Source organism: Phalaenopsis equestris, unplaced genomic scaffold (genome assembly GCF_001263595.1).
Source record: "Phalaenopsis equestris unplaced genomic scaffold, ASM126359v1 Scaffold000414, whole genome shotgun sequence".
In the NCBI taxonomy this organism is placed as follows: domain Eukaryota; kingdom Viridiplantae; phylum Streptophyta; class Magnoliopsida; order Asparagales; family Orchidaceae; genus Phalaenopsis; species Phalaenopsis equestris.
In genome coordinates this window covers 489,376-501,861 of record NW_018164855.1, presented here as the reverse complement: position 1 = coordinate 501,861, position 12,486 = coordinate 489,376, and the positions used below count along the sequence as shown (strand labels likewise).

General features: G+C 34.0%; 1 protein-coding gene across 1 annotated transcript in view; it reads right to left on the bottom strand.

Moving 5' to 3' along the window:
• Positions 1 to 1,859: 1,859 nt before the first annotated feature.
• Positions 1,860 to 12,486, bottom strand: part of LOC110027125 (enhancer of mRNA-decapping protein 4-like) — a 35,692-nt gene continuing 25,065 nt past the window's right edge. The window contains 8 exon segments of the mRNA XM_020728426.1: positions 1,860 to 2,452; positions 3,055 to 3,198; positions 3,297 to 3,455; positions 3,602 to 3,772; positions 3,938 to 4,057; positions 4,147 to 4,268; positions 4,271 to 4,502; positions 8,478 to 10,076. Coding sequence (XP_020584085.1) covers positions 2,144 to 2,452; positions 3,055 to 3,198; positions 3,297 to 3,455; positions 3,602 to 3,772; positions 3,938 to 4,057; positions 4,147 to 4,268; positions 4,271 to 4,502; positions 8,478 to 10,076 — 2,856 coding nt within the window. The 3' untranslated portion in view covers positions 1,860 to 2,143.

Here is a 12,486-nt window from a genome sequence, read left to right as displayed (position 1 = left end):
TTGCAAACTTTTTAATGAAGTTTCTGAAAATATAATCGATCTTAGTGATCTTAATTTCGTTAATAATAATAAAATGTTTCATTTTTGCTGTCGCATTAGTAAAAAATAAGTTGAGGAGGTTTTAAAGAAAACCAAAGGTGGGAAGAATGTAGAACCTGATGATATCACAATTAAAGTGTGGAAATATATAGGAGATTTAGGAGTTTCTTGGCTTGGTAGACTCTTTAATATTATTTTAAAACCTAAAAAGATGCATGAGTGGAGGAAAAGTATTTTGGTCCCCACTTTTAAGAATAAAGGGGATGCACAAGAGTGCAAATTATAGAGGAATTAAGTTAATTTGTCATATTTTAAAATTATGGGAGAGGGTAGTTAAGACGTATTACAAAGATTTCTCATAATCAATTTAGATTTATGTCGAGCGGGTCTACTATGGAAGCTATAATTTATTGAGAGGTTTGATGGAGAAGTTCAGAGAGAATAAAAGAGGATCTATATATAATTTCTATTGATTTAGAAAAAATTTAGATAAGGTTCCAAGAGATATCCTTTGGAGAGTTCTAGAGAAGAAATGAGTTGATATAACTTATATTCAAGTCATTAAAGATATTTATAGTAGAGTTGTTACTTGTGTTTCTAATAGAAGGAAGATTGACCAAATATTTTCCTATTTTAGTTGGATTACATCAGGGATCGGCTTTAAGCCCATATCATTTTGCTTTAGTTGTGGATCTTACTGGACTTTTACAGAAGGATGTGCCTTAGTGTATGTTTTTTGCTGATGATATCCTTCTCGTGAATAAGACAAGAGAGAAAGCTAAAAAAAACTTGAATTGTACAAATCCAAAATTAGAGTCTAAAAGCCATCGTTTGAGCAGAACTAAAACTGAATATATGGAATGTAATTTTACTAGTAATTGCTCTAGTGACTGAGTTGTAACTATGAGCAATCAAATCATTAAAAGGTGTGAACGCTTTAAATATCTCGAGTCTATTGTTCAAAGTGATGGTGATATGGATGGGGATGTTATTAGTAGAATTCAAATTAGCACCTTTGAAGTGGAAGAATGCTTCAGGCCTATTGTGTGATAGAAAGGAACCGCTTAGACTGAAAGGAAAATTTTATAAGATAATTTTGAGACCCGCAATACTCTATGACGTTGAATGTTGACCTTTGAAAGAGAAGCATGAAACTATATTTGTGTTGTCGAGATAAGAATGCTCAGGTGGATGAGTGGCTAGGCAAAATGCAAAATGAATATTTCTGCTATAGAGTTGGTGTAACTCCAAAGGAGGACAAAATTAGAGTTGTTATAGATGGCTTGGTCACATTAAACATTAACCATCCAATTAGGGGAGTAGATATTTTAGATTCAATTTATGTTAAGAAAAATAAATACAGACCTTGAAAGACTTAGATATATTGTATAAAAAATGATCTTAATTTATTAGAATTAAATGAAAATATGACACTCAATAGAACTCGATAGAGAAAAAATGATTCACGTGGCTGACACCACTTAGTGGGATAAATTTTTATTGTTGTTGTAAAGAGTAAAGAGAATAAATCTCACCACTTAGTGGGATAAATGTTTATTGTTGTTGTAAAGAGTAAAGAGAATAAATCTGAAGCTATTCAAAAACCAGGAAAGCTGAGAGGATACAACACCAATCTCATTTGTGAAAGCCAGCATCATGCATTTTTACAACTTCACACCTCTACACTGAAGCTGCAAATTTCAGAGATATGAAACACCATTTATCAACACAATAACATAAAACAATCAAAATAAATATAAAAGAATAAAAAAAAAATAAAAAAAAATTAAGAGCAAAGAGCAAGTTATTGCCGGTGAAGATTAAACAGAAAGACTTATTTCATATTATCAAAACGGTCGAAAATTTGCTATACAAGCAATGTAATGTATAATAAGACCTTAAGTTCATGAGAATTACAATGAAAATTGAGACTCTATCACAAAGTCTACAATTATGCAATGGGAGGGTGTGCCGTATTGAACAAAACAAAAACAAGAATCAAACATAAAGTTCACATTTGTTCAGCCTATTTTACAAACTAACACTACCCTCCCTGACTTAAATATGCCGCCTGCTGACTCTGCTGAAGCATTCTCAAGACACATCATTTACAGCTCATTAACATAGAATTTATAACATGAATGATTAATCGAATGCTTGAAGCTTCAGCAACTGTGGTTGTCTGGAGTGTTCTCTGGTGCAGAAGTCTGTTATAAACCTGCTCAAATATGGGTCGAACGTGCGATGTGATCATTGGATCTGTTGGATTTATGGCAACAGAAACATCCGTCATCCAGCCGAGCTTCCGCTGAGTTTCAGTGCTGATGTCGCAGGATAGCTGCTGAAGAAGGGCAAGCAGGACGCCTTGACTGAGAGGAAGCGGAGCCATAGAACAAAGCCCATGCAGATCTACCTGCACAAGTTTCGTGCCGGAGTAATGAGTCTCTGTGTCATTGCAGCTCATAGATATTAAGAGCTAATAGGAAGTTTATGAGTATGTATGAGTAATGCATTTCTTAGACAGCCCTCATTTGAAGGCATTGATTTATTAACAAAAAAAATGAGGGAAGCCTCCCCCAAACACAAGTTTTGATCTCTTTCTGTCCACAAACCCAAGTTCTAGAACTCATGGCGAACGACAATCGACATTTATCCGTTGCTCAACAATAGGATTGCAACAGAAAATTACCCTTAGGTTAAGTGGTTGTTCAGTTTGTTGATTGCTAAACAGATGTCTACTATTTGATTTACTGTCAATTTTTAGATGGCAACTTTTAGATGGTTTTCACATCTGGATCCCATGCACTTGACAGAAAAATGAATAACAAAAAAAATATATGACATCACATTGTTTAAGAAAAAGTTGATCCAGCTGCATGGCAATTCAAATAGCATTGCTATCTAGATGACATTAAACCAAACAGCCCCCTAAAGTAAAAAAAAAAATAAGTGGACAAAATTCAGTAGCAGTCTTCAAGAAAATATGAACAAAATGAAGCAATCGGAAAAAAATACCTGTGAACATAACCAAGATACAATGGAAACATCACTTCTCTGGAGAGCTAATGTAAATGCTTCATCAAATTTGCGTTCAGATATCAGTCTTGTGAGCTCCTTTGTAGGATCAACGGGGGCCTCAATCTGTTGGACAGACAATGCCTGAAAATAAAAGTTAAAAAATAAAAAAGAATTTTTTATGGCTACACTGTATAAAATAATTGGCAAAATTAAATTTTTTTTAAGAAAACAATTATTACAATATCAGGATGACCACCCAATGGACCATTGCTCTGCTGCATTGCTACGGGATTAGCTTTTGAATTTCCTGAAGCAAAGAGCGCCAAGAGCTTTTGCTGGCCATCAGCTAACTCACTGACAAGGTTCTGGGTGATAGATGATGCAGAGTTAATTGAATCCTGCAGAAAAAAAAACAAAGTTGGCTAATTTGGGAAACTATTACACGGACTTCAACTTTATTAGAATAGTTTAAGTAAGAAGTTTCAGCCAAAAAATCAGTTAGAAAAGTCCAAGAAACACTAAAAGATGTTATATTATTAAATACCCTCAAAGTCAGTGCAAGTTGGGTATGTGTGGATTCATATTGCTGCTGAGCCGCAGCCACGTGATCCGTTAAACCTTTCTGGAAGGCTTCATCTATCTGCTCAAACAGCCCTCTGCAAGATTTCTCAAACGCAGGAACCACTGATGATTCCAGAGTAGATTTCAGTGTATCCTACATTTTCCATAAGAAAGAGAAATATGAAAACAGAAATTAGCCTTCTGAAATTACAAAATAAAAAGATGCCAGAACATTTATGCTTGGACAAGGTCTATATAAAAATAATAAAATTTAATAAATTAAGAAACAAGTGGAACGGCCAAATTTCAGTTATAATACCTGCAGGGTCTGTTTGCCTGAAGTTTGAAATTGTGACTGAATTTGCCTCGCCAATGAAGCTTCCAGCTTTGAACCGATAGTTTTCTCAAGCTGACTAACTGTTTTATCTGTGACCCCTCTCTTGAAAAGAACATAGGTAGTTTAGGATATAAAAAGCCTTAATGAAAAAAAAAAAAAAGAAGAAGATAATAACAGAAGTCAGATTAAACCTGAAAAGAGTCACCCATAGCTGAAGAAATGCATTTTTCAATGTTAGGGGTGATTGCACGAGCCAACACCTGGCCCACTGCAGATAACTCCTTCTTAATTGTCCTCTCTACTGCAGCAGGACCTTACTAAGGCAGTTCGTAATTAGGCTTGTTAATTGCTGCATGTTCTCTCTTTCGTTCTTCTCTTGTTTGGCATTTTCCTCTTGAATATGAGCCCGCAAAGAATCAATGTTGGCCTTGATAGATTTCTCCATGCTCCGGCCGAGAGCAGCTTCCAACCTTCTCCCTTCCTTGACAACAGGAGCAGACACAACCTCAGCCATCTGCTTCTCTATCTCCTTTTGATTCGTCACTAACTGCATGAAACCCAGTTAAAATCATCAAACTCTTACAAATAACAGGAAAATATGACATCTAGTATCACAGATAAATTCAAAACTGGGAGCACAGTAAAAAAACAAGGATCATAACAGGGTAAACATATTTTAGTAACATGTAACCACAGCAAAAGCTGTAGCATATCTAAATCACCATAGTTAGTGAAGAAACAATATGGCCCAGCACTATATGTATGAAACTGGCACAAAGCGACAAGCAAATAGCAAAATAATCACTCGGTACACATCCTCAAAGCAGTTCAATATGAGAATTATCAAAGAAGATCATGAATCACTCAATAAAGCAGACACATACCTACAAGAAGAAAAACTAAGTCACTTCAGGCTGTGCACACTTGTTTCACCGACATTTTAATGTTAAGGAAAGCACTATCAATTTATACTTCTCAGATACACATGGATATAAGAAGGGATATAAGTCCAGGCAACAGTCATTGACATGACTAACTTTTAGAAATTCATCTGAACATGACCAATTCTTTGCAATAGCCATTGACATGACCAACTTTCTACAAATTCATCTGAACTGGCAGCCAGCTTGCAATTCATGTAGCATTTCTTAGAAAACTTTGTTGGATGCACGGTTCACTGTCTACTGCCATGGAGCCAACTTGCTCTTGTATATTTGTTTTACCCATCTGTTCTCCGAAAGGCCCAGCGCATTCAAGGCAAATCAATTTCCAAATGTGCAAAGAGCCAAGTGACCACCATATATGGGTCCAAGAAAAGTATGAAGGCAAAAAAGTAACATTTATATCATTTATATATTTAATTTAATTAAAAGAAATACATTTAAAGTGTAAAATGATAAAATATAAAATATGATAAACAGAATAACGATTTTTTTAAGTTCAATCACAACTCAAGTTCAAAGAACTTGCTAAACATAATATAATTAAAAAGGACTAAATTACTTGCGTTTGCAATGCACATAGATTCTAAGGATAATCTAATCTTCACTACTATAAATTCCATCTTTGTCATCATCGATGCCTTCTTCTATATAACTAAATTTGTAGCCCTCTTAATATTCAATCAAATTTCTTAGGTTCACCTCTTCATCTTTAAGATTTACTATTCAAGTTTCTCTCTTACACCTACATTTCATCCATGGTTTCAGAAACTAAACAGATAATTAGTCTGACTGGTTCAACTATGAATCAATATTCTGGCCAATTCAGTACAAGTTCAAAACCATTTCTGTACAAAATTAATAAATATTTAGGTTTGACAGGCAAATCAAATTAATTTTTTATGAACCGGCCAATTCCAACATTGATCAATTTTTGGCTTTTCTAGTCAAATAGCTAGAAATAAAAGATTTAGATAAAAAGTAGAAAATAGTTGAAATATCACATCCTAAATTTTGATTTAAAATTATATTCAAAATATTCAAAAATGAAGTGTCCTAAATTATATTATTGTATATCAAATTGATGAAAAAAAATATTATTATATCATTAAAATCATAGAAAACATTTTCATATTTATTACTTCATTCATTAAACCCTAATTGCACTGTTGAAAGTTGAACCTCATATTCTTCGATTCAATATCAGATTTGATTTTCATAACCTTTATTTTATCAAAACATTTACAAAGGCACATACTTGTTTTTCCATCTAATGCTCTTTCACGTTCTCATGTCAAGTTAACTTCATTAAAAACTAATCTTATATTAGCAATATTTGTACTCATTTTGAAAATCAATGTAATGAGCTCGCCTCATTACATGGCATCTTAAGGCAAGGCGCTGGCATAATCACCCTTAAAATAGTGACAACCTGGAAGGTGTACGAGTTAGTACAACTTCACCTCACGTTGTTGGTGGTCAGCTAACGGCTCATATAGCAATCTATAGGGGAATTGGATATATGATAAAAGCATTTCAGGAATTGCTCTTATTAGTCTTTTTACCTACCACCATTTTATAAAATTGAAGGCAATATAATTTCCAAACGCCCAAAGCATTAGACGCCAAAATAGTTGCTTTTCCATTAAATGAGTGTCACTAAAAAAATATATAATTCTATAATTTATAAATTTAATCTAATTCAGAGGAGTACTTTGAGTATGATCACTGCGTTAAATTATGTACAATAAAATAGCCATCCTTTTTAATTTCCATCACAATTCAAGTTCAAAAAACTTGCTAAATATATCTAAGATATTAAACAAAATATAATTATATAAGTTTGTAGCATAGATTAGAGGGATAAACTAATCCTCACTATTATCACTTCCGTCTGTCATCATATATGCTCTCTTCTATATAAATAGTTTTGTCGCCCTCATATCTTTCACTCGCTTTCTAGGTTCATCGTGTTCATTTTCAATATTTACTCCTCTAAAATTTAAGCTCCTATGTCATCAACTTGTTTCTCCATTTCTTGATACTATTTTCACATTATCTCATGTCAAATTAAAATCATAAAAAATTATCTTACATTTGCAGTATTAGCACTTATCTTTCAAATCAAAGTAAGGTGCTTTCCTCACTGCCTCATGTCTTAAGACAAGGTACTATCAAGCATTAATAAGAGTAACATCCCCAAAGGTGAACACGATAGTGCTACTTCGGACTTGAAACACCAATTTTATTGATACAAGCAAAAGGGTACGATTGTAGAATTTGAGCAAAACAATAATCAATAACTGTAGTGAGGATTATGGGGCCAAAGAACGATAAAAAGGAATATTATTGTGTAAAAAAGCATGAGAACACACATGGCAACACAACCTGGACTGCCAAATCTATGATACAGCTACGAGGAAGAAGAATGGGATTAGCCCCACATTCCCAAAATAAATAAACTCGCAATTCTAAAAAAAAAAAAACCCTTATTTATAAGCATTAAGGGCCCCCTTATTCATTTCCAATACCAGATCTTCAGTTGTAAACCTTCCATGGTGAGTTTTTGACCGAGACAACCAATAGTTCTTCGTGCAGGCATCTTAGGTCAGCCATTATGATGCCTGACAGTGAGTAAATGATATGTGCCTGGGCTGGAGCGAGAAGCTTTTAAGCAGGGAAAAATGGCTAGGAAACACAAACAAATTAAAAAAAAAAATGGAAAGCGAAAAAATAAAATAGCAAGTAAAAGCCCAAATCTATTCTTGCACTATGTCGACAAGGTATGATTTCAGGGTTTGGACAGAAAAAAAGAGAAACCAATTCAAAATTTTGAAAGAGAACTTCAGTTCACAGCAGGAAAAATAGAGCATCGATAGAAGACAAAAAACAGGCAGAAAAAATAGGGACGAATAGGAAGAAATGCACAAGAACTGATTTTGGTCGCCCGACTGAAATGAGTGCATCACCCTTAACTGTGATACCAAATGATACTGAGAAAAGGGTATGATTGTATAATTTCAGCAAAACAGTAATCAAGAGTTTCTATGAAGATTTTTGGAGACAAAGGACAACAAAAAGGTAATATTATTGATGTAAAGAAAACATGAGAATACACACGACAAGACACCACCTGGACCGCCAACTCCAGGATAATACTGCAAGGAAGATAAATGGGGTAGCCCCACCTTCCCAAAAGAAAGAAACTCACAATTCTATAAAAAAAAAACCTCCTATTCACAAAATAACCCCTCTTTATAAGCGCTGAGGCCCCCTTATTACAAGTTTGTCATCCAAATAGAAAAGCACATAAAAACAAAAATATAAAAAACCGAACTTTAACATAATGTGGACAGCAGTAGTAGTACTGATGCTCCTGCGTTAGTTATGCTACCAAAGAAACTGCAGGTTGACAATGATGGGATAAGATAGAAACCTATACGCTTAATTTTATCCTTGATTTTCAGAGATGTGTTGTCATTTCCAATTGCTCTTTTTTACCCAGTTTCTGAATATTTTGAATTAAAAACATGAAACTCTAAGCATTAATAAAGAACTTATGTAAAGCATTTAACCATCACCTGGTTCAACTGCTCCTGAATGAGACGAAGCTGGGATAAAACATCTGTAGAATGATTGCCGATGATAGGCCCATGCTCAACTAAAGAATCTGAGGCAAAGGGGCTAGATGCAGGTGATAACAAAGCTGATGCTTGAGATCGATTTTCTTTAGGTCTATTTAATTTTAAATCAGAAATTGGTTGTGAATTTGTACCAACAGGAGACGTATCCCTTAAGGGCACATCTTTTCTTTTGGTTTCTTCAACAGCTTCCTTGCCTGAACCTGCAGGCACGTCTAATTTTCCAGAACCAATAATATCCGGGGTGTGAATTTTCTCTGCATCATGCTCTTCTGTTTTAAAGGCATTTCTCTCAGCAAAATTGATTGGTTCCGAAGAAGGATGCTTAACTAATTTCCTCTGTTCTGTGAGGGCTTCGTGAGGTTCTTTTTCAGAATCATGCTTGGTGAAAGCCCTATCACCAACGACCTTACCATCCCCATGGCCTATACCATTTTTATCACTTACCTTCAGAGCAGTTGACTCCTCACTTCTAAGCCCATGATTAGGAAAACTGCTTTCAGGAGGAATGACACCTGACAATATCTCAGATGGAGTTACCAAATGTGTTTGTTTACTATCCGGCTTGAACAATGTATGGGCATTTGGCACCATAGGAATAGTTTCAATTACAGCCTTGTTTTTTTCCTTACCAGAGGTTTCGACAGGAGGAACATCAGGAGCATTTGTTACTACAGCATCCAATGTCTTGTCCACCATAGAATCATGGCCTTGGCTATCAACACTACCAGCGCTAAGTAATTTCTCTTGCTCACCAGAACCTGAGACGCCTTGCATAACATGAAGTTTCTCTGACAAATCCCGATTCAATGGGAGGGAAGGGGAAGAAGCTGCAACATCGCCAGTAGTTCTATCAATGTTTGAAAGTTGAGGGGCAGATATGGCTGCTTCAACATTTGAAGCAGCATGTTCATGAACAACAGTAGCCTCTGCGGTACCTGAAACTGCCTGGTATTTATTATCTTCAGAGCGGTTTGTAAGAATAGGTTTAGGTGAAAAATTTGCAAGAGGCCCATCATAACCTGTAGCTCCCGAAGATGAATGCGGAGCAGATAATCCTTCTGAAATGGGGCCATCATGAACAGAATTAGAGGCAAGTTTCTCCAACCCCTCATTGTCAACAGGAATTGGCAAGCACTGAGACAAATCCAATGCATACTGCTGAATAGCCTGTGTCTGCACGCAATAAACTTGAACAATCTGTTCCACATCTGACAACCAGTCACTTGTTCCAGTAAAACTCAATATTGGCATTGTAACAGTAAAATCTGCTATGTAGTCCATACGTGTTGAGGCTGGGTTTGGACCATAATCCACATGTAACGCATAGATAGCATTTTTCTTTGCATTTGCCAGTAATATAAAACTTGCTCGAGACAGCACTACAAATTGATTGAAAAATGCCTCCTCATGCCTGGGCTCGCTGGAACTTCTCAAGTCTAAGGTCTGATTACATTTCCATGACTCAGAATCACTTGGTAAAAGCCAACCTTCTTCACTGGCAGAGACCCATATCTTCAGTTCTCTGTTCAATGGGCCCTAAAATAACCATTCAAATGAAAAGACAAGTTATTACTAGATAAATATTAGACTGCTACTACGATCTTGTTCTTTGTGTATATTCTTGTAATTCCATTTTTAGGTAAAAGAACCACATTCCAGACATAAATGAGTGCTGAACAGTAAGATATTGACTAATTCACAATGGGGAACATTCAGATTGAATCTGCTAAATGACAGGACCATTGCAAGGAAAAGGGAAATGATAATACATTAAATGAGAAGCCACTGGGAAGAGCAATTTTGATTCATTGGAAAAGACATCAGAGACAATGAACCGGCGTCGAATATATAATAATAGCAACGAAATGAACAAGAGCAAAGAAGAAATCTTCTTAAGTTTAAAAAAGTGCTGGCAGACCAGCTCATATTGGGAAGGAAAACAAGGATTGGTATAAAACAGAATAAGAGGAAATCAATATCAAGCGAGCAAATAAGCTAATACTATACAAAGAATAAACATGATAGAGAAAGAGAATTCCCTGTTTCAAAGTGCGGAGCACAAAGCAAAACAAACGCATCATCATCATGAAATTCCATTTTTTTCTATTATTTCATAAATTTGACAAACAGGCATTCCCCTTAAAATTCATGACCTACAGCTCAAAATGACTCAGACCAATTTTTCAAATTCAAGATGACAAGGTAAGAACAATCAAATCATAATAAGCAAGTAGCAGCATTATGAAACAAAATTATTTCAGACATTATAAAAGTAAGAGAAATTTGCAAAATAAGTTGTGTATAAACATAAATCAAATCTAGAACACTAGCAATTTGAGTAGTAACTGTTGAACAAAAAGTGCAGGATAAAAATCCTACAGCATCTCCGCTAACTCAAAATTTTAATAAACTGATTAATATTGTAGAGAAAACAGTTATTGTGTAGACAAAGAGAGATCTTGGAATTGCAAATTACTTAAAATGCCAAGTTAGAATTTAAAGAATTCAAGCTAATAGCATAAAAAAAATTAAATACAGTTGATATCTAAATAGTAATTTCAATAACAACTAAGATTTTCTCATTTATACAATTCTTAACAAACAAATAATCAAGTTTCAGCCTTATTTCTATTTAGTCCAACCCTTTACTAGAATCAATAATAAAACAATTAACAGTAGGTTTTTTATATATCTTTAAACAAGATCAATATCACATTTATTATATAGAATGTCTACTGACAAATGTAATTGAAACATTTGTTACATAAAAATAGTTATTAAAGATATTCTTTATAAGCATAAAAACTTGGGACCGATATACATATTTTTAAAAATATAACATAAGCTTCATGTGCATTAACAAATGTAACTAAAAAGTTTCTACATATTACTAAGAGAAATTGACATACATAGCACCCAATTCTTATGAATTTACCTATCTCACACACATAGCACTTTACATATGGATGAAAAGATGGATTTGACTATTAAAAGGTGATAATGAGTGCTACTTTCAATATGATATTTGTAATTATGAAAATTTAGGTGTGAGATAGGTAAATATGAAAGTTTTGGGTGCTATGTATGTAAAAGACCCTATTAATAATTGTTATAGATATGCTTTAGATGTGTAAAATGCTTGGGAACCTCATACATATTTTTAGAAATTGTTAAAATAATCATGAACCCTTAGAAAACATTTTTCCATCCAGTAGCAACCAAATAAAACAATCCATGCACAGTAGCTTTCCATCTATAGTAATACAATAATCCATGGACAATAGCTTTCAATATAGCAATCTGATAATCCGTGAGCATCATCATTCCATTTATGTTGTGTAATCAATTATTAATTCTAGAATTAAAAGTTCATTTCTAAATTTGTTCATCTTATAGAGTCATTTCTCCACCTATTCATATACAACTTCTTATCTTATTTCTTGAACAGATGAGAATATAATCAATCATATAATCTCATTTTACACTCACATCATCTTATTCTAACTTCAAATATGGTATCAAAGATATTAAGGTTCTACTTGCCATGAAGTCAAAGGGTTCTTCAATATGAAAACTCTCTAATGTTGCATATGAATTCTCATGGCTATGTTTGGCTAGAGTTAATCATGATTGTTTAATTAACTAATCAAACAAATATGAATGCTTTTATAAATATTTAACTGATAAATGAACAAGCTTGCAGAAGTTGGTGTTCTACTCATTTATGATAATGAAAAAGTAGTATTTAAAGCTCTTTAAGAAGATCAATTAAGGCTTGATAATATGATCAATTGGGCTCAATTATAAATTTAATTGATATATGATTATATGGAAGTTTTGTTCTATTATATATTATGTTCTTTTTGTTCATGAATACAAGCCACTTGCTTATTCACTTCAATATATTTGATCAATTAGTAGGTCATTCAATTAAAATCTTATTTTT